Source organism: Bos indicus x Bos taurus, chromosome 22 (assembly GCF_003369695.1).
Source record: "Bos indicus x Bos taurus breed Angus x Brahman F1 hybrid chromosome 22, Bos_hybrid_MaternalHap_v2.0, whole genome shotgun sequence".
Classification (NCBI taxonomy): Eukaryota; Metazoa; Chordata; class Mammalia; order Artiodactyla; family Bovidae; genus Bos; species Bos indicus x Bos taurus.
The window spans coordinates 22,865,899-22,888,430 of record NC_040097.1 but is presented as its reverse complement, the minus strand read 5'-3'; the positions used below and the strand labels follow the sequence as shown (position 1 = coordinate 22,888,430).

Genomic DNA, 22,532 nt, shown 5'->3' with positions numbered 1-22,532 from the left:
CAGCTGAACATCCTAAAGTATACTGTGAGACTTCTGGCTGCCTGCTTGATAGCTCTGGGGGATGTAAAGAATGCTCTTACATTCCTCTGGTTCCAAATAGAAGGAAGCAGAGATGGAGGTTAATGGGACCCTGGAGCAGACACCTAACATTCCTGATAAACATACAGAGAGGTATGAGTGGGATGTTTCCTTCTGATATTCCTAGACTACTGCTAAATTCCTTTATCCTTTTCTGGGCAACTCAACCCCAATCCCCCAACTCCTGCCTCCAATCCTAGGAAAGGAAGCAGCTGAAAGGAAGAACTGGAACTTGTCTTTTATAACTTCGAAAAAGAGCAATGTGTGCGTTCTTCTAGGGAGCAGGGCTTGTCCCAGGTAATGAGGCTCTGCCCACCACACTCCCCCATGCCTGCTCTGTAAAATGACACACAAGGAGACCGAAAGCTACATAAAAGGCTCACCCAGCATACACTGATTTAATCTCTGCCACTTGTCACCTCCCTATGGGAGCTCAACAGAAACAACAGCCTTCATCACATAACCTACAATTATTTTCAATGCATGCCCAAATCTAGGTTTTAAAAAGCCCTGTTCAGATTTTATGGGAATAGGACAAATATCAGAACCCTGTGAGGGTGAAAGAAAAAGACACAAAGAGTAATTTTGTTGAATTTTTACATCTCTGTCTGCTCTCTCTGAAGCAGCAGTGGCTGGGGTGCTACCCAGGTTCTTGGCCGAGGTTAAGTATAACCATTCCTCTGGAATGGAAGTTAGGAGAGTGTATTTCTGCTCTCATAGAGTCAGAGGTCTAACTAACTCTCTTAAAAAAGCTTCAATCCAATTTGCACATTTTGTAGATGAAACTGACGTTCAGAGGGGAACTCTTTGCTGGCCATTGCCTGTTTGTTCTCAGTTCCATGACCTGCTCCTCGCCTGCTCTGCTCTGATTCTCAGGGGTCAGATTTCCTTTCCCACTGGCTTCCAGTTAGTTTGGGCCAATGGGAAGATCTGGTGGGAGGCTAGAGGACAGAAGCAAGGGAGAAGCCAGAATATCTGGCCACCTGCTTGATAGCTCTGGGGGATGCAAAGAATGCTCTTACATTCCTCCAGTTCCAAACAGAAGGAAGCAGAAATGGAGGTTAATGGGACCATGAAGCAGACATCTAACATTCCTAACACGTAACATCCACCCCCCACCCCTCTTTCTCCTGCTGCTTTGGGTCGCATGTCCAGAGTGGCTGCATTTCCACCTTGGTTCATTCATGTTCCTCTGAACACCTCCTCCATCTGTGGTCCCAGCTTTTGCTCACTCGGGTAACCCATCTTGTGCTCTAATAAGACCAACTTCTCCCATTATAGCCTCTTGCCCAGGGGTGAGTAAACTTTTCAAAGAGACAGATAGTAAATCCTTCAGGCTTTATGGGCCAACAGGGAAAACCAAAGATATTTTGTAGGTACTGTACACATACAATGTTTAAAATCTAATCACTAAAAATATAAAAACCATTCTTAGCTCATGAACTAAGTAAAAGCAGGTTGTAGGCTGGCTGGATTTGGCTCAAAGGCCTAACTCTGCCACCCACGCTCTAGTCTTAGGGGTTGTGGTGAATTCCTACAGTCTCTAATCTGTGAATTGCCTCCTGATATGATCATGAAAGCCCAGCCTCTCTAGTTCCCTATATTAACTTAAAAAAACTGAATCACTTGGCATGAGGTCTCTTTTCCTGACTGTATATGGGCAATAACTTGTTTCAAACTGTATTCCATGAGTGGAATTGTTATCTACTTCATATATTTCTTATTGCTTTCAGAAATGCATTGTGTAAGTTTCCATTCAAGTTAACTCTGCTGGCTGCCTACCTATGTTTTGACTATCCTGGATGACATGCAGTGTTGTAAAACAAGTGACCCCTCCCAAGGGGATGCTCAAGCTAATGTTGGGAACAAGAAACTAAAAATGTTAAAGTTGATCCTCCTACTGACCAAATGCTGTCCAACATCACTGACAAAAGTGATGAAAAAAGCTGCGAAAAGCTGACAAACCAGGCTGGCTTGAAGACGCAAATTTCCATAATAGCTAAGGCATGGATGACCATGCAAATCTGATGTGTTACATACCACACAGACCTTCCCCGCTGCTTCCACCTGTGTCTAAACCCCCACTGTCCCTTCCCTGATTGCCTGCAGCTGCCTCCCAACCAGCCTTCCTGACTCCCACCCCTGCCACACACTCCCTTAAGGCTATTTTCAAAGCTGCAAGCCAGGTCTTTTAAAAATATAAATTGCATGGCTCCACTGCTCAAAACCGCCGATGGCTTCCCATCCTACACACTATAAAATACCAGTTTGTCATGCTCTCTCTCCTGACCCTGTGTGATCCAGCTGCTGCCCACTTCTTCAAGCCTGTCTCCCGCCTCCTTTCCTCTCCTCCTTCCAACCTAGCAGTGCTGGTGTCCTCGCTGCTTCCCAGACTCTCCCCAGGCTCAGATATCAGGCCCCTGCACTGGCTCTCCCTGTCCCTGGAATACACCCTCGGGGATCTCCAAGGAGTGAGCAGCTGTCTCTTCCTCTCTCTTTTAATTCTTGCAGGTTTGCACTCCTCTGTCACTTCATCGGACAGTTTCTCTAACCAGCTAATCTAACATAGCTCAGCTTCTCCTTCTGTCCACTTCATCGTCTTATGACTTCAGCATGGCCCACGCTGTTCCCTTGACTTAGAACATTCTTCTCTCCATTCTGTGAGTCTTTTAAATTTTTTTTTTTTTAAGTTGTTACAATGTTGGGTTTAATTTCTGCAGGACAGCAAACTGACTGTTTGCATATATATTCTTTTCCATTATGGTTTATCACAGGAGATTGAATATAGTCCCTTGTGCTATACAGTAGAACTTTGCTGTTTATCCATTCTATATATAATACTTTGCTTCCCTCGCCACCCCTCTTCCTCTCCTTTTTTGACTGGTTTAAATGCCATTTTCTCAGGGAGGTCCTTCTGGATCATTCTATATAGGTAGGTGTCCTTTAGCCCTCTCCATTTCACATTTTTTGTACAATGTTCACTTTTTCTTATGCACCAGCACTACTGTAAGTGTGTGTGTGTGTGTGAGTGAGGATGTGTGTTCTCTGTCTACCTCTTTACTGTCTTTCTCCCATTCCCAAATGATTGTCAGTTTCATGAGGGAGGGGGCTATGTCCACTTTACCAACCAATACATGTCAAGTGCCTATACACTGCAGGGCCTTGTACACTGTAAGTGTTCAATAACTATTTATGGAGGGAATGAATAAATGATCCAATGTGCGATCAGTCACAGACCTAGGAGAGATGAGATGGCCCCACTGTATAAGAGACCACTGGTTGCCCATCCACATCTCTCTGGTATTCACCATTTCTGTATGTGATGATGGCTTTCTAAAGTAAGCATCATGACCCCTGCCTGAAGGCTTTCATGGGCTGCAAGTGCATGCTTGGTCTGCATGCAGTGCCGGGGAGTTAATGCCTATAGGGGCAGCTTTTGATGGCCAACAGGAGTTGCTAGACAACTATCCCCAGCTTTGCCATTTGCCAGAAGCGAAGCATGTTATTCATGGTTTCTCACAAGTCTCTGCTGTGCCAGATGACCACCAGAGCACCCTGCTCATTAAGCCAGTGTTCACTGACCTCCTTCCCTTCCTTGTCTCACTACCCGATGACTTACTGGTATTTCCAGGGATCATCCTCCAAGAAAACTACAAATCCTTGTCTCAGCATGCGCTTTTGGGAGAACCCAAACTAACACATCCTTCCATGGAATCCCTCACCACTATCCTTTAGGAGAAGTGTTGCAACAAAACTTTCCCATCTAGCAGTTGCTCAGGTTGCCAGGGTAATCGTGGGATGGGATTGTGTGTGTGTGTTTGTGAATGAATTCTCTGATGTTTTAATTTAACTGGGTTCATGGCAGCAGCCACATTTTTTGTGAATTCTGTAGACAGACATTCCCTATAAATGATAGTTCCTCTCTTTACTGTAGATATCTCCAAATAGGACTGTCCTTGTCCCTGGTCTATAACTGTACTCTGGGCCAGTTCCTTGCACCAAATTCTACTGATAAAATTAACAAGGACAAGACACAATTCAGTGAATACCTGATGTGCACCAGACTCTGTTATACAACTTGTACGACCTACTTAAATGGTCACAACCATACTACAAGGAAAGTACTCTTATTTCTTTCTTAGAGTTTGAAACCCTGCCCAGGGAGGCTATCACTTGCCGCAACTGCTGGGTGGCAGAGTCTGGATGTGAAGCCAGGGATGCGGCCAGAGATCCACCATTAATTTTTTGGCTATACCGTCTCTCAATCTCCCCAACTCTCTGTCTCAGAGACAAGCCCCCCCCCCGACCCAGGTCTTATCACATCCACAATTTACTGTAAGGCACAAAATTAACATGAGATACTATAGTTATAAAGTTTCTGAAGTGTGTGTGTAAGTCGCTCAGTCGTGTCTAACTCTTTTGTGACCTCATGGGCTGAAAGAAGACCCCCTCCAGGCTCTTCTGTCCATGGAATTCTCCAGAACACTGGAGTGGGTTGCCATTTCCTCCTTCAGGGGCTCTTCCCCACCCAGGGATTGAACGCACATCTCCTGTATCTCCTGCATTTCAGGCAGATTCTTTACCAGCTGAACAACTGGGGAGGATCAAGTTTCTGAAATTTTAGTCAAAAAAGAGTGAAACCATCTGATAATGAGAAACAATAAAAACATGTTTAAATGTAATTGCAAATGCAGCATTTACTAAACACAAGATATTAAAAAATTATGGTTTGTAACATTTTTATTTTTCCCAATTTGGCCCTCATGGTGTAAAAAAAAAGTTTATCATCTTTGCTCTAGGGTGAAGATCTTAGGAGGAAAATGCTTTTCCCCATGACAGAGCCAGCATTACCAGATAATGGCCTAAATTCCACAGCTTTCCTGGCATCAACTTCCATCTGACCCTATGTTCCACAAAGAAGTGTGAGAATCAGAGCAAGTGGCCAGAGTCATAAAGAGTGCTTCTGTTCTCCGTACAGCGCTGGGCAGCCATTGGTCAGCAAACAGTCCCGACGAGCCTTTCCTTCAACACAGAAGACCCACCATCAGATTCTGTCTCAAGGATCACAAAGATCAGATTCACAGTCTCATTCTCCCTTCTGCTCATGCCAAATAACCCTGGGAAAACCATGCTTGTGCCAGTGAGCCTTTTCCATTGTTCTGTACTTTGGGAGGCTTTCATGCTCCCATTAGTTTAATGAGAGAAAAAAAAAAAAATAGAGTATGAGAAGAATACCTTCGAGGGCAACCCAAATAAGCATCAAAGAGTTAAAGCAAGTTAATAAATGTGAAATAGTTCAATATGTACTCACTCTTTTAATGTCTGCATATTTGGGGAGAGAGAGATGGGGAAGCTTTCATTCTGGGTAAAATATAACCAACATATTGTCTTGAGGGTAATTTTGCAAATTAACTAGAATAATTATCTTCCTCAGCTCTCTATTTTTAATTACCTTTTCTTGATAATGAAAGTAAAAACAATACACTAAAAGAGAACTTTGTGAGTGCCAGGCCTTGCTTAAACCGTTTCCTATACATGATTCATTTCATGAAACACCACTATGAAATAGGTAACACTGTCTCTGTTTTATAGATAAGGAAAGAGAGAGTAAGTAATACTGTTTAAAAAGACAGTAAGTAAATTCCAAAGTTCCATCTCTATAGTTCAAGCTACATTATGTTGCTTCAGTAGATTCACAGTATAGAAGAACATAAAACTTGTTGCAGAAAATCTGGAAAATGTGGGCAAGTATACAAAGAATGTTTGATGTACTCATAATCTCACCACCTAGAAATAAATGAACATTTGATACAGTGATCATGACAGAATCTCTATAAATATGACATAACTTTTGTTGTTATCCCAAATGAAAAGCTATGTGATTAATCACCAAATGTGGAGAATATATTTGCAGTGGACTGATTATAGAGTTCGTCTTAGGCAGAATTCATTTGGGAGATCTCAATGGATCACCTCCCAACTTTCAGCAATCATTTCATTTTCATAAGCTAAGGCTGAAGTACATGTACTATTGCTGTCGTTTAAGATGCCCTGAATGAAGAAAACCAAAGGTGACTTCAACTTTGAAATCTGAACTGTAAATCACTAAAGGAGATGTTATGGACTAAAGGCTTTGATTTCTGACCAATTTGAAGCAGTGCTCAACATGATTGACAGTGGGAGGAAGCAGGGATCTCTCTATCATTTATCTTTACCTCTCTGTCTATCCATCCACCCACCCATTCACCCATCCACATAATTCACATAATGGTACTGTCTTAGGCAGATTGGTACCGGGAAGCAGATCCTGAGATCAACATTTGAGTGCAACTGGTATTTGGAGGATTCATCTTTGGAAACACCAATAGGGCAGTGGAGAACTGAGAGAGGAAAGGGAAAACAGGTAAGAAGAGGTGTGTTAATGAACACGGGGTGGAGCTACCCTGCTGGGTACTTCGGAGAGCTTAGTGTGGTAGCCCATGAGAGGTGAGGAATTTGGGATATTTATCCTCCAGTTCACACTTGTCATTGGATGAGAGCAGCTCTAGGAGTCATTAACTCCCCAGCATTTCTGGCCTGCCCTGCATACTAACCAAGCAGGTTCCTGTGACTAGAGAAAGCCCTTTAACAGCCACATGGGTTTACAATAAAAAGTGTAGGTGTAGATGTGAATTGTGAGTGACTGATAGGTATGGGCAATGTCAGTATGTGCTATAGTCCTATAGTCAGCCAGTATAAACAACAAAATTGGAGTCATTATATATACACACACACATACACATATATATGTATATACATATATATAGTCTATATATAAGCTACAGTCCTGTAGTCAGCCAGCATAAACTAAAACAAAATTGGAATCATTATATATATATACATACACATATATACATATATATATATGTATATATAGTCTATATATATGCTACAGTCCTATGATCAGCCAGTATAAACTAAAACAAAATTGGAATCATTATATACACACATATATACATATATACATATATGTGTGTATATCCAAAATCACTGCAGATGGTGACTGCAGCCATGAAATTAAAAGACGCTTACTCCTTGGAAGGAAAGTTATGACCAACCTAGATAGCATATTCAAAAGCAGAGACATTACTTTGCCAACAAAGGTCCGTCTAGTCAAGGCTATGGTTTTTCCTGTGGTCATGTATGGATGTGAGAGTTGGACTGTGAAGAAGGCTGAACGCCAGAGAATTGATGCTTTTGAACTGCGGTGTTGGAGAAGACTCTTGAGAGTCCCTTGGACTGCAAGGAGATCCAACCAGTCCATTCTGAAGGAGATCAGCCCTGGGATTTCTTTGGAAGGAATGATGCTAAAACTGAAACTCCAGTACTTTGGCCACCTCATGCGAAGAGTTGACTCATTGGAAAAGACTCTGATGCTGGGAGGGATTGGGGGCAGGAGGAGAAGGGGACGACAGAGGATGAGATGGCTGGACAGCATCACTGACTCGTTGGACATGAGTCTGGGTAAACTCCGGGAGTTGGTGATGGACAGGGAGGCCTGGCGTGCTGTGATTCATGGGGTCGCAAAGAGTCGGACACAACTGAGCTACTGAACTGAACTGAAACATATATTTTATATATATATATATATATATATATAGTTTTGTATTCTGCTTTTCTCCTAATAAAATGCTGGGAGCATTTCATGTCCTTACATGTTATTTGAAAAAATGACTTTTATTGGTTGCCTATCACATTTTATTTAACTGATTCCTTATTTGGGGACACACAAGTTATTTCTAATTTTGAAGTACTTAGAATAATTCAACAATAAATATTTTCATGCACATATTTTTCTCTATATCTCTGGTGCCTAAGGATAAATTAATCAAGGACAATTTTGTTAATTATCTAAAGCAAGGATTACCAATCCCATATCTATAAGAATGCTTGAAATTGATGGAAAACTTTTTTTTTTTTATTCTGATGGGTGTCTCCAGACATAAAAGTGACATAACAACTTAATTTATTTTTATTATGAATCTGCTCTTAGTCTCTATATTCAGTTGTTCTCAAATGATGGAAGATTTTTATACCTTTATTATGGAAAACTTTATTGCTGTCTAGCCAAGGTGGCAAGTTTATCACCATGCCATCGAATGAGATGATTACTTTCCAGAAGCAGAGGTGAACGCCTTCTCTACAAAAAGGTCATTAATAACCTTGCTCTCTTTCTTCACAAACATCATCTCATACAGAAGTGAAGTCGCTCAGTTGTGTCCAACTCTTTGCGACCCCATGGACTGTAGCCTACAAGGCTCCTCTGTCCATGGAATTTTCTAGGCAAGAGTACTACAGTGGGTTGCCATTTCCTTCTCCAGGAGATCTTCCCAACCCAGGGACTGAACCCAGGTCTCCCGCATTGCAGGCAGATGCTTTAACCACGTCTAAGCCACCAGGGCTTAAGGAAAAATGGTTTGATCCTTAGCATTTTGCATTTTACTTATTTGAGGGAAAAATACCAAATTCTATTTTCCATTCTCCAACAGTCTGGCATGCTTTCTTTCCTATTGAAATATCTCATGAAATTCCTTAATGACTACCATTTGTTCCATCCACTGGCCTTTTAATTTTCACTTCTTCACTTCTCTGAAGTGCTGAGTTGGATCACTCATGCATGACATATCCCTATTTTCCACGAAGCCTACACTTGCCTAGTGGTCCTCTCTCTTTTTCTTTTGGCTCTTCTTGTTCTCCCTCAGTTATTCCTCTCCTTCTTCATTTCTTCTACATGTGAATATCATCCATTGCTTAGCCCTGTGTGCTTACTCTTCTATTTCTCTTGATGACCTCTCTTAGTTCAGGACCTATTTTTCACTCCATGATTATGACTCTTGGAGCCCCATTTGCAGGCTCCCCTCTCACTCCTTATATGGGATTTAAGCATGAAACTTCTTGATAGAAAATAACTCAAACCTGGCATGATCAAACCTAAATTTATCGTCTTCACTTTAAAATGGTTCTCCTATTATTTTCTCTTTGTCTTTCCTTAACCCCTTCCCCCTATTCAGTCATGATCATGGCAATTCTCTCTTCTCCTAGATCCCCTTTCTTGAGCAGTTTGCACACATTGCCTCAGTTATTCGACACAAAAGCCAAGGAGTTCCTCCAGAACCTTCAGACATGTCAGACATTCCTACCCCAACTACCACTGGTATGCTGCTGCTAAGTCACTTCAGTCGTGTCCAACGCTGTGCGACCCCATAGACGGCGGCCCACCAGGCTCCCCCGTCCCTGGGATTCTCCAGGCAAGAACACTGGAATGGGTTGCCATTTCCTTCTCAAATGCATGAAAGTGAAAAGTGAAAGTAAAGTCGCTCAGTCGTGTCCGACTCTTAGCGACCCCATGGACTGCAGCCTACCAGGCTCCTCCATCCATGGGATTTTCCAGGCAAGAATACTGGAGTGGGGTGCCATTGCCTTCTCTGACCACTGGCATAGGAAACTCTTATTACTAAATTACCAGGCATTCTATGGTTAGTATTTCTCTGCTTTGGACTCTCTTATTAGTTTATTAGGAGAGAATCTACTTGAGCAGAGGTGTTTGTAACTTGTATTACTGTACAGTTCTTAAAAACCGTTTAATACATTGGTGTAAATGCCACGTCTGTGTGATTCATTGCCTGTGAACTGAGACATTTTTGTTTTGGACTAGGAGAGGTTTACTAGATCGATATGTTCCATGATATATTAATCTTCTGAGATGTTCAGTGAGAAAGGCTTTCTGTGGTCAGATACATTTGGAGAAACATTGTGTTCTTGGTGATTCAAAATGTGTATTAAAAGGGCAAAGTGCTAAGAAGTATTTCTTAAACTTATTTTATCAAATCATTTAATGATTCTCCAGCTCTTTCTCCTCTCCTCCCTCCTATTCTTCATCCCTTTCCTCTTTCTTTCTCTCTTCCTTTCTTTTTAGAAACATTAAATATCTAGGGTTCCGTGGGAAAGATTTTGGAAAACACTGTACTTACCTGTTTAAGAAAAGTTTTTAGGAGCAAATTTCTACCTTTCTCTGCATTTACAGAGCCAGCACTGTATCTGGCACAAAATGACTGTTTGACAAATGTTTGCTAACTTGAAGTGCACACAAGAGAGTATATTAATAAGAAGCCAAAATATTATGTTGAAAGTTGTTCTCAAAAATCACACCAGTTTTTTGGTACCAAGCATTTGGTAGTTTTACAGAAACGAATCATTTAGATTTTTATTTCAATTAATCCACTTTGGATCATAACCACAAGACATCTGACTTGGGACAAATCTTGATAGGTATATAGCCGTTATTTTATAGACAGGTCTTATCTTTCATCATGAACTTATAAAGAGGTTGAAAGAATTATCTCAAGCAACTTAAGTATAGGAATAGAGATGTCAGTTCTGGGCATACCCTGGGTAGGCTCAAATACTGACTTTGCCATTTACTGACCAAGGGAAGCTGGGAAAATGTACCTGCACCTCAGATTCCTCATTTGAAATGGTGATGACACCTGTACTCCCCTTACAAGGTCATTGTGATGACTTAATGAGATTAAACAGGTGAAAAGCTAAGCACAATGTCTAGCAGATGGAAACACTATTCCCTATTAATACCATTAAACATATTATCAGCCAGGACTGCATAGTTGATATGAAATGAAAGGTGACCACACAATTTTAGAGAGAATTTGAGAGAACTCATGAAAATATGGATGGGGAGGAAGGAATTGTGTAACTGAGGTTTCCATATTGATAAAACTCCAACATTGGGCCATTTGTAGCAGTTTGGGTTGGGGAGAAGAGTTCATTCTGGTTTAAAGCTACAACTCCCAGAGAATAACTTTTCCCAGGGTAGGGTGCTGGATGGGCATTTTACTTATTTGGGCATTTTGCAGGCTCAGGGAGAATCCTTTCTTTTTACCCAGAAATTCCTGGGAGATTGTACCTTTTTTAAAAGAAACCACAGAAGGAACAAAGTTCCCTGCCTCTCTGTAAGAGGGCACCATTCCCTACCTGAATGGGTAGGCAAACGCCACGTCAATGCTGAGGTCACTTTCCGTCTTGTTGGCACAGTCCACACTCAGCCGCAGGCCTCCAGAATAACCACCGCATGTTGCAAATGCAAAGATTGCAAAAAGCTGGAGAGAACAAAGAAAGAATAGAGAAGGCAGCTATTAGAATGGTGTTGATCTCATGAAATATGTCAACAGGAGGTTAGTGTCTACATTGAGAGAGGTTAGGATGGCAAGTATGACCATCCAAGTATGGCATCATATATGGTTTAGGCTGGAATGAAGGCCAGGATGATGATGGAGAGTGGAATGGTGGGGTGTGAAAAATTGCCTGGAAAGCTGGAGTAATTTTGCTCAGAAAAATTAAATACAAGGACAAAATATCTGCATTTGATATCAAATATCTGTGTAAAGATGGTTAGCATCACCAACTCAACGGACATGAACTTGAGCAAACTTTGGGAGATAGTAAAGAACAGGAAAGCCTGATCTGCTGCAGTCCATGGGGTTGCAAAGAGTCAGAAACAACTTAGTGAGTGAACAACAGCATCTGTGTAAAGAACTGTCACACAACAGAAGGTAGAGATGTAATCTTACATCAGAGTCTCTGGAAAGCTACACACTGAGGGATTAATGATAGATATCTCCATGTGGGGAGAATTTCAGATGTTTCCTTGCTTCCTTCTTTTTGGTTATCTGTATTTTCTGCAAAACACATGTTTTGTCTTTTGGAATAATACAGATTTTTAAAAATGCACAAAGAATTTTAGGGTTGATGGGTGGAGGAAGTGGCTGCTGCTGCTGCTGCTGCTACTAAGTCGCTTCAGTTATGTCCGACTCTGTGCGATCCCATAGACGGCAGCCCACCAGGCTCCCCCGTCCCTGGGATTCTCCAGGCCTAAAATGTGCTATTCTGGAGCACAACATCTCAATATATGTCAACCTCAAAGCATCCTTCATGGTTTCATCTCTGTTTTACTTGCTCTTTCAAGAGTCAACTATTAGAAGGTTCAACTGATTACCAACTAATATCAGTCTATCCTAGCATAAAACATGCATCTATGATAATCAGGCAGTGAAAATTAGAAGCAGGAACTCAAATAAGTCTTCGAGAGAAAGAAGATATATCTGGGAGGGTGAGAATGCCCTAAGATGGGAAGAAAACAAATACCAAACTTTGGAATTCACCTTCTTATAGTAGCTTGGGTTCTCATTAGCAACACCAGCTTACTTTGCATGCTGCTGCTAAGTCGCTTCAGTCATGTCCGACTCTGTGCGACCCCATAGTCAGAAGCCCACCAGGCTCCCCCGTCCTTGGGATTCTCCAGGCGAGAACACTCGAGTGGGTTGCCATTTCCTTCTCCAACGCATGAAAGTGAAAAGTGAAAGTGAAGTCGCTCAAAGCGACCCCATGGACTGCAGCCTACCAGGCTCCTCCATCCATGGGATTTTCCAGGCAAGTGTACTAGAGTGGGGTGCCACTGCCTTAAGGAATTACTGTGTAAGGGTTTTGTAGTCTAAAATGTGATCTATCCTGAAGAATATTCTTAAGTGTATATGAGAAAACTGTGTATCCTGTTCTTTTGGGATGGACTAATCTGTATTTATATATTAAATCAATATGCTATAATGTGTCATGTAAGACCAATGTTTTCTTACTGATTTCCTGTCTGGATGATCTCTCCATTGACATAAATGGGGTGTTAAAGTCCCCTACAATTATTGTATTGTTGTCAGTTTCTTGTTTTTTGTCTGTTAATATTTGCTTTACCTTTGGATTGATCTTTCTTATTATGATATAATGCCTTTCTTTGTCCCCTTTTACAGTCTGTTTTAAAGTCTATTTCATCTGATACAAGTATTGATACTCCAGCATTCTTTCTGTTTCCACTTGCATAGAATATCTTCTCCCATTCCTTCACTTTCTGTGTGTATCTTTAACTCTGAAGTAGCTTCAAGGCCCAAGTGAGGCTATTGTGGGTTTGCTGGTATGTAGGACTGGACCCCTGGAGGAGGAGCCACCTTGGAGGGGTGCCAGTGTCAGATGGGAATGCCTGTTGGTGGAACGTGACAGAAGCTGCTTTGGAGGAGCCAGCTGGGGCAGATGGGATGGGCAAGGTAGGTCCTCAGGGATATACCAGGCTGGTACACATGGTATTAGTTCAGTTGATGGAGAGTGACAGAAGTGGTACACACCAGGGTTGGGCCCACTAGGGAGAAGGAGAGTGTTTTTTTTTTAATGGCACCTGCCAGTGTTTCTGTCCCTGGAGGAAGTTCCACCAGATCTCTACCCTCCAGCACATGTCCTAAGTTTAGTCAGTGAATCTCTTTCTCCTGTGACACAGGTGCTCTTTAAGCTGCTGTCTCTGTGCTGAGACTTTGAGCAATGAGCGTGTGTGTGTGTGTACTCTCCAAGAACAGAGTCTCAGTTTCTAACAGCCCTCCAGCTTTCCTGGCCATAAGCCCCTCTGGCTTTCAAAGTCAGATGTTACAGAGGCTCGTCTTCCTGGAGCAGGTCCCCCAAGCTAGGGAGCTCGATGTGGGGCTCAAAGCCCTTGCTCCACAGAGGAAACTGCCATAGCTGTGACATTCCTCCCTCTGTGGGTAGGTTCTGACTAGCTCATGCTTCTGTTCTTTTGCCCCAACTTGATGAGGCCTTTTCCTTATAGATTCTTAGTTTTAGAAAACCTGGTCTACTATTCTTCAGGTCATCCTCAGTGACAGTGGTTCTGTAGATAGTCCTAGATTTTGTGTGTCTGTGAAAGGAGATGGGCTCAGGATTTTCCTACTCTGCCATCTTGATCCAGAATCCACCAAGTTATTGGTTTCTAAATTCAGTAATTTAAAATAGAAACAACTTGACCAAATGATATTATAGACGTAGTAAAAGCAAAATGTGTTTATCTATGTTAATGTGTGTAAAGCACTTAGAATAGATCCTGGTACAGAAAAAGCACTTAATAAATGTGAACAAGAGATATCACTCTAAATAAATGTGTATGAGATTTTGGTAAGATCTTGTAGGACATAAAATAGGAAGTTTAGACTTCCTCCCTAGCTAAATCTATATGACCATCAGCCCCAATGAACCAACATACAAACACTCCAGAAAACCTTATTTTTTTCCTTTGTTAGCTTTCTTTCCTAGTTTATATCACTGATGGGACTTGCAGAGTCATTTAGAAGGTACTCCAACCCATCATGAAATCTGAGAATGATCCACTCAGAGCACCAAGGCTGACAGGATTCAGATCTGTTTCCCTGTGAGATGGATTTGCTCATGACCAGATGTTCTCTTTCTGTCAGCTCTTAGTGTTGGTAGGAATGAGGAGGGCATGGTTTTAATTGTTCAATGCTTAAATCTAGGTTTCATCATACAACACTGGATGGCACAGTCCTGTGTGCCATGTCATGACAGCGTCTTCAGTTCAATTTCTTCCAAAAGAAAAAATGGAATAGCAAGGTCCAGAGCCCTGTGGTAGGATGTGGAGATTGCCCTTTCCTAGACTGTACAACAGAAATATCCTCAGTGTCCTCCCAAATCACTGAGAGAAGGAAATGAGATGGAGTATGTATTTATGTGCAGTCCTCTCTGAATCCATGCAGATTTGTCTGGTATTTACACATGTGTACTTCTCTCAGGCAAGAGTCCTAAGTGTGTAATCAACATTTGTACATGAAAAGGTTAGGAGGAATTATCTGTTGTTGGCTTTATTAAGCACCTACAATGGGCTAGCTATCGTGTCCAGCACTTAGCATACATGATCATATTTCCTTTTGACAACAACAGTGTGTGAAGCTTAATAATCCTATATTAAAAGTGTGGCAGGATACCATAAGGATTTCAAACAGTAGTATTCTTTAAAATCCCCTGTGACATTAAACTAGAGTGATTTAGAGGTAAAAGACCCAAAGATAAATCCTTTAAATTCAGGGTTTAATGGCTGTAAAGAAACTACTTTTGGCTTTTCATCTTATATTAAGATGAAAATATTTACCTTACATACAGTAAAATATTATTAATATTACCATGCAATGAACTTAAGATGGAAAGATAATTATGTATTAAAATTACATATTTAGCTCAAAATATTTGATATGTAGAGGAAGGCATCAGAGTACTGAAACCACACACACCACTACTTTTTCTTTTAATGTCTATCGAGCTCTGAAAACATAAGACATTGAACTTGAGTTAAATATGATACCTACGGGCTTTCTGGTTACCTTGCATTCCCCACAGTCCTCACTGATTAAAGAGAAATCATACTGTGTGACTGATATGAAACTCACATGGGTTTGGTGAAGATTAAACAGATAATGTCTGTACAACACCGGAAGAGTCGGGTCCTGATGAGTGAATAATATTATAGGGATAGTTTTGAAAGTGAAATATCTGGGAGAATGAAATTAACTCACATATCATCCAGGAACCTGGTCCTATAATTAGGATACATCAGGACAGAGTGAGGAGAGGGAAATGGAAGTCCTTTAGGGATCTGAAATTCTCTTAGTGTTGCAGAGAAATGTAAAGTCAGATGGAACTTTGGAAATCTTGGAAGTCCACCCAACAACTCCACCCTAGGTGGTAGACAGGAGCAGTTCCAGAGTTAGGCAGGCCTGAGCCTGAGTCCAATTTCTAGCTGCCTGACACCAAGCAAGATATTTAACTTCTCCCAACCTCATTCTTACATCCACTAAATCAGGACTAATTCACTGGCTCATTCAGCAGCTGTTTAATGGTGTATTTACCAGGTGCCAGATGATGGGAAACAGAAAGGTAAAAAGTTAGAGAAAAGACAAAGAAAAAGTAGGTCCCTGCCACCTCTGAAGTTTAATGCTGGAAGGGGGTTGGGACAGAATTAAAAGAACATACAAATAACATAATTACAAATTGTGTTCTGGGGGACACCTTCCAGACCAGGGTGTTATATCTGAGGATGTCACATTTATGCTAAGACCTTGAAGATGAAAGCGAGAAAGCCACAGGCAATGGAGGGTGGTGTGGAGAGAAGCCCCAGGGACTGAGGGCACAGCTTAAGTGAAAGCGCTAAGGAAGGAAAGGCTTGACAAGTTCAGGGACCCAATGGAAGGTCAATGTGGCAGCTGGATGGTGAATTGAGGTTGACAGTAATCTACCTCACGTGGATTTGGGTATGTCAACTGAGAGAATACATGCAAAGCATCAGGCTCAGAGTTCTCAATAAACCATTAGAGTGTGTCTCTCCTCTTCCTTCTCCTTCCCTTACCCTCCCCTATCACCACACTGTTGAAGAAATTGAGAACTACAGAAGAAAATCCATTTGCCTTAAACTCAGCAAGAGCAGAGCTGGAACTAGAATCCTGGTCTGTAAATTCCCTCAGTCAGCAGTCTTCTAATTAGTTCTAGAATAACAGGAAGAACAGTTTTTGATCACATGGATAGAGGATTGTCAAATGGTCCATACTTCTTTGACCAGAGATGCATCATGGTGCTGCAGTGGCCTGAGGTTTCCCATGTTGCTCATTGCTGCTGCTGCTGCTGCTGCTAGGTCACTTCAGTCGTGTCCAACTCTGTGCGACCCCATAGACAGCAGCCCACCAGGCTCTGCCGTCCCTGGGATTCTCCAGGCAAGAACACTGGAGTGGGTTGCCATTTCCTTCTCCATTGTGTGAAAGTGAAAAGTGAAAGTGAAGTCACTCAGTCGTGACCGACTTGTAGCGACCCCAAGGACTGTAGCCCACCAGGCTCCTCCATCCATGGGATTTTCTAGGCAAGACTACTGGAGTGGCTTGCCATTGCCTTCTCCGATGTTGCTCATCAGGGACTCACAAACACATACTGCAAACCTACTGCTAAAGAGAATGGGTAATACACTCTCTCTCCTTTCCTTCTTTCTTTCCTTTCCTCCCTCCCTTCCTTCTCTCTTATCTCCCTCCCTTCTTTCCTCTTTTCACCCTTGGTCGGGGTGGAGGATTTTAGAAGAATTGTGGAAGATGTTGTAAAGGAACATAGACTTTCTCAGCTCGACAAGTGTTGCTTAGAGAGGCCATGGATATTAGCGAGAGGATGGTCCCTATGTCTTGCAGATGTTAGACTCTGAGAGACTAATGCTGATTCCTAAGACAGATGATATCCTCCCCTGGGAGATGGAAAACTTTGTGTTATGCAGCCAGGATGGAGGGAGAATTGAAGATGGGCACTGGAAGGCTCGGGAGGGCAAAGAGTCTGAGAGAAAAACTCCATCTGAGGCCAGCTCTCTAGGCTATATGCAACCTGATGACAGATTAATGACACTGTGTTTCTGTGTGTGCATGTGTACATGTATGCATTTCTACAAGCTCTGGGCCCTGTGTTCATCCTCAACCAAACCTGTGCCTTCTTTTTGGTAACGAAGTGTACTTACTCACCTTCCTAGACATCAAGGGCACAGTCCAGGGGCAAAAGTTCATTTACCCCAATCAAGTGAAATTATAAAAGTTCACTCAGAATGGCCATCATCAGAAAGTCTACAAATAACAAATTCTGGGGAGGTGGAGAAAGGGGAACCATTCTACACTGTTGGTGGGAATGTAAACTGGTGCAGCCACTATAAAGAACAATGAGGAGGTTCCTTAAAAAATTAAAAACAGAGGTAGCGTATGATCCAGTGGGTGTACTCCTAGGCAGATATCTAGAGAAAACCATAACTGGAAAAGATACATGTAACCCAATATTCATCAAAGCACTATTTACAATAACCAGAATATGGAAGCAACCTAAATGTCCATCAACAGAAGGATAGATAAAGAAGATATTATTTATATATGAGTAATATTCCATTGTATATATGTGTATATTGCTGCTGCTGCTGCTGCTAAGTCGCCTCAGTCGTGTCCAACTCTGTGCGACCCCATAGACAGCAGCCCACCAGGCTCTGCCGTCCCTGGGATTCTCCAGGCAAGAGCACTGGAATGGGTTGCCATTTCCTTCTCCATTGCGTGAAAGTGAATAGTGAAAGTGAAATCGCTCAGTCGTGACCGACTCATAGTGACCCCATGGACTGCAGCCCACCAGGCTCCTCCATCCGTGGGACTTTCCAGGCAAGAGTGGCTTGCCATTGCCTTCTCCAATGTGTATATTACTCAGCCATAAAAAAGAATGAAATAATGCCATTTGCAGCAACATGGATGGACCTAGAGATTTTTATACTAAGTGAAGTGAGGCAGAAAGAGAAAGACTGAGTCAGAAAGAAATACTGCATGGTATTGTTTATATGTGACATCTTAAAAAATGATACAAATGAACTTATTTACAAAACAGAAATAGACTCACAGACATAGAAAACAAACTTATGGTTACCAAAGAGGAAGAGGGGATAGATAAACCAGGAATTTGGGATTAAAATGTTCACATTACTATATATAAAATAGATAACCAACAAGGACCTAGTGTATAGCACAGGGAACTTTATTCAATATGCTGTAATAACCTATAATGGAAAAGAATCTAAAAACTTATATGTTTTATATATATATATTGTCAACACATATGTAACTGAATCATTTTGCTGTATACCTGAAACTAACACAATATTATAACACAATATTATAAATATATTATAAATATAAAACAACTATATTTCAATGAAAATTAAAAAAGAAAAAAATAGTTCTGTGTTGCCAGCTTTCCAATTCTCCTCAAATAGAGCAGACACCTCAGCCTCCAGCACAACCTCAGATAATCAATATCATAATCACCAGCCCAATCACTCACTTCCCTCTAGTTCAGGAGTGTAAAACAAATCTCCTACGATGAACTCTCATTTGACTACTGTCTTGGATGATCTATGGCTCTGTTCCTAACAACAAAAATTACTCTCTAATGGATGAAATTAGCCAGCAGAGATTTCCCTTGCAGGCAGTTAATTAGGAATACATCTGGGTGAAAGAGAACAGAAGTATTGCCTTGCACTTTCTGGCTTAATAAACATCCACAAACCAAAATTCCTCATAGCAGGAATACTTTTACACAGTTAACAATACCAAAGGTTTTCCCCTGGAAAGAGTGCAAGCAGCTCCCTCCTTTGAATTAACTGCACCACACGAGGAATATCAGTGAAAGCTGCTATTAATCCTTCTGGTTAATTTGCAAGGCATAGTGGAAAGAAATAGGTTGGAGGAGGACAGGAAATCAGGCTGATAAATGACTCTCATGGGGACTGTGGTCTTCAGTGAAGTCAGGGAGGGGACATCTTCCAAGGTCTCATGCACAATCTCTGGCAAGAAAGATCCCTTGGAAGAAATAAGTGAGAGTAAGGAGCCTGGCTAGAAAGAGATTAGGTGATTGGGACCAAGTAGTGGCATTTCTCTTACCACAAAGCTGTGTGTGCTGACAATCAGAGCTCCACAGATACAGCTTTGACTTATACAGCATTTGCCAATTCCTATGGTGTAAATACTTCCACCATGGCCAATTCTAAGCCACCAAAATCTCTGAAACTTGACTGGGAAGAGAACCGTAGAGTCACCTGCGCTTGAGCACACCACAGCAACCAAAGGACTTTTCTTGACTCTCCCCTGGAGCAAGAACTCGGGGCTGATTTCAATGGTTCACTTCTCTTATTTCACATTTCCTCTTATTCCATATCTCATATTTCCTCTTATTTCATATCACTCTCCTTGGGTTTATTTGACTGATTTCACTTCAATTATTGATTCATTCATTTGTTGTATACATTCAATCACTTATTATTTACTTACTGATTTAGTTATTGTAGGAAAAGCTGTTGATGCTCTGCTTAGGATCCCCTCCGCACTCTCTACAGGCCACCTGCAGCGTCAGGGGGACAGTCCTCATATGCATCAAAGGTTCCTCCCTAAACATTCAATTCTCTCTGTTGAGGGCTATCTCAGACAGCAGGGACAGAGCCTATGACTGGGGCATGGTGCAAGGTTCCGGGGATCAATTCTATGTCATTTTCCAAACAATGTGGGATGGAAATTGGTGGACAAATCCCCCAAGTGTCCTTCTCTGTCTGTGGGGAAATTTTGAGGTGTGTTTAATACAGTTTCTTCCAATGGGATTGAGCCCTATTGCCTACAGCAACGGAAAAGGCAATGGCACCCCACTTCAGTATTCTTGCCTGGAAAATCCCATGGATGGAGGAGCCTGGTAGGCTGCAGACCATGGGGTCGCAAAGAGTTGGACACAACTGAGCGACTTCATTTTCACTTTTCACTTTCATGCATTGGAGAAGGAAATGGCAACCCACTCCAGTGTTCTTGCCTGGAGAATCCCAGGGACGCTGGAGCCTGGTGGGCTGCCATCTATGGGGTCGCACAGAGTCGGACACGACTGAGGCGACTTAGCAGCAGCAGCCTACAGCAAATCTGCTCATGAATGACACCTGTGGTTGGAGTCTTCCTTTTCCTCTCTTATTTCTTCACTCATCATTGTGTTCCTGGCATGATCTCTCAGGTCACCTTGTTGAGCCTACATTCCTTCATTTCTCAAAAGCAAGTCTCAGGATCTGCTTTTGGGAAATGCAACTGAGATAGTTACCAAACACTGACCAAGTACCAATTGTTCTCCAAGCACTGCAATGGCCCTAGGGCTGTATTAATGAAAGGACAGGTACCACTCAGCACACCTTAGATCATGCCCCTCAGCTTATAGCTAGACACACTCTCATCTCTGCAGCCCTTTCCAAATAAGCGGAGATCTTCTGCAAACAGAAAGTCTTCTTGGACTATGCTGTCTAGAGAAGGGCACCTGACCCCAGCCTACCCCCACTCTCACTCTCATTATTCACTTCTGTTGCTATTTACCTGAGCAGACATTTAAAAATCTGTGTTTGGCATTATGCATTCACCTGTTTACATTTTGCCTGGCCACTTCTCTGAGGAAAGGTAATGCCCTTATCTTTACTGATGAATCTCAGCTCTTGGCACTAAGTGGGTGCTCCCTAAACACTTGTTGACTAAAATATATAAATATATTCCCCTCCGCCACCTCTGGGCTTCCCTGGTGGCTCAGTGGTAAAGAATATGCCTGCAATGCAGGAGACACAGGAGATGCAGGTTTGATTCCTTGGGTCAGGAAGATCCCCTGGAGAAGGAAATGTCAACCCACTCCAGTATTCTTGCCTGGAGAATCCCATGGACAGTGAGCCTGGTAGGCTACAGTCCATAAAGTCTCCAAGAGTTGGACATGACTGAAGCAACTTAGCAGGACACACACCGCCACCTCCAGGGGAAGTGAAAGAGAAAGTGAAATTGAAAGTGAAGTCGTGTCCGACTCTGCGACCCCATGGACTGTAGCCTACCAGGCTCCTCTGTCCATGGGATTTTCCAGGCAATAGAACTGGAGTGGATTGCCATTGCCTCCTCCAAGGAAATGTTTCTGTCTACTTAGAAGGACGCACACTGCCACCTCCAGGGAACTTGCTATCTATTTGGGAATGTGGACAAGAGGATGAACAGGTATGGTGACAGTGCTTTTTGGTGGTGGTAGTCACTGGAACCCCTAGAGGAAAATGTGGAGTGTGTTTGCAGAGGAGTGGAGGGACATGAGGAGTAGAATCTCGAGGAATGGACAGCTAAGCAGATGTCAGGCAAGCGTGCCAGGTGTAGCTGGGTAAGAGGGAGAAAATGAGTGTTTCAGGTAGCTGCTGCTGCTGCTAAGTCGCTTCAGTCGTGTCCGACTCTGTGCACCCCCATAGACGGCAGCCCACCAGGCTCCCCCGTCCCTGGGATTCTCCAGGCAAGAACACTGGAGTGGGTTGCCATTTCCTTCTCCAATGCATGAAAATGAAAAGTGAAAGTGAAGTTGCTCAGTCGTGTCCGACTGTTAGCGACCCCGTGGACTGCAGCCTACCAGGCTCCTTCGTCCATGGGATTTTCCAGGCAAGAATACTGGAGTGGGGTGCCATTGCCTTCTCCAGTTTCAGGTAGAGAGAGAAGCAAATCAACAACACTCAAGTGAACGAGTAAGGCACATCTGAGCCGTGCGGCTGACAGGACGGGAACAGACACTGTAAGATGAGAAGAAAGCTGAGGCTCCATTCAGGAGGTGGCAGGGTTGTGTCAGGTCTGATGTAGTAAGGATCTCAAAACTATGGCCCCTGGGCCATGTCAAGCCACATATATTCATTCACACATGAGGTCTATGGTTGCTTTCAGGTTTCAACGAGAGAACTGAGTATAAGAGACCCTATGGTCTGAAAGGCAAACCTATTTACTATCTGGCCCTTACAGAAACCCAGGAGAAACTGGGGTTTTAGGAGGGGCCTGGGTTATTGGCCAGAGAAGGGTATGACCAATAGGAATTTCAGAAAGGCCACACTGGTTGGACTGGAGCGTGTGGATGGAGACAGGAAGTCTAGGTGCAAGAAGACGGGTAACTGGCTTACATCCCCAGATAACCTGCAAACGCTATGCCAGGAGGACTACTGCTCAACTCTCTCT

At 42.5% G+C, this 22,532-nt stretch overlaps 1 protein-coding gene across 3 annotated transcripts in view; it reads right to left on the bottom strand.

Moving 5' to 3' along the window:
• SYNPR (synaptoporin) overlaps positions 1 to 22,532 on the bottom strand; it is a 300,656-nt gene that overhangs the window by 125,502 nt on the left and 152,622 nt on the right. For all 3 annotated transcript variants that reach the window (XM_027523263.1, XM_027523265.1, XM_027523264.1), the window contains one exon: positions 11,107 to 11,231. In XM_027523263.1, the coding sequence (XP_027379064.1) occupies positions 11,107 to 11,231 (125 nt within the window). The remainder of the gene's footprint in view (positions 1 to 11,106; positions 11,232 to 22,532) is intronic.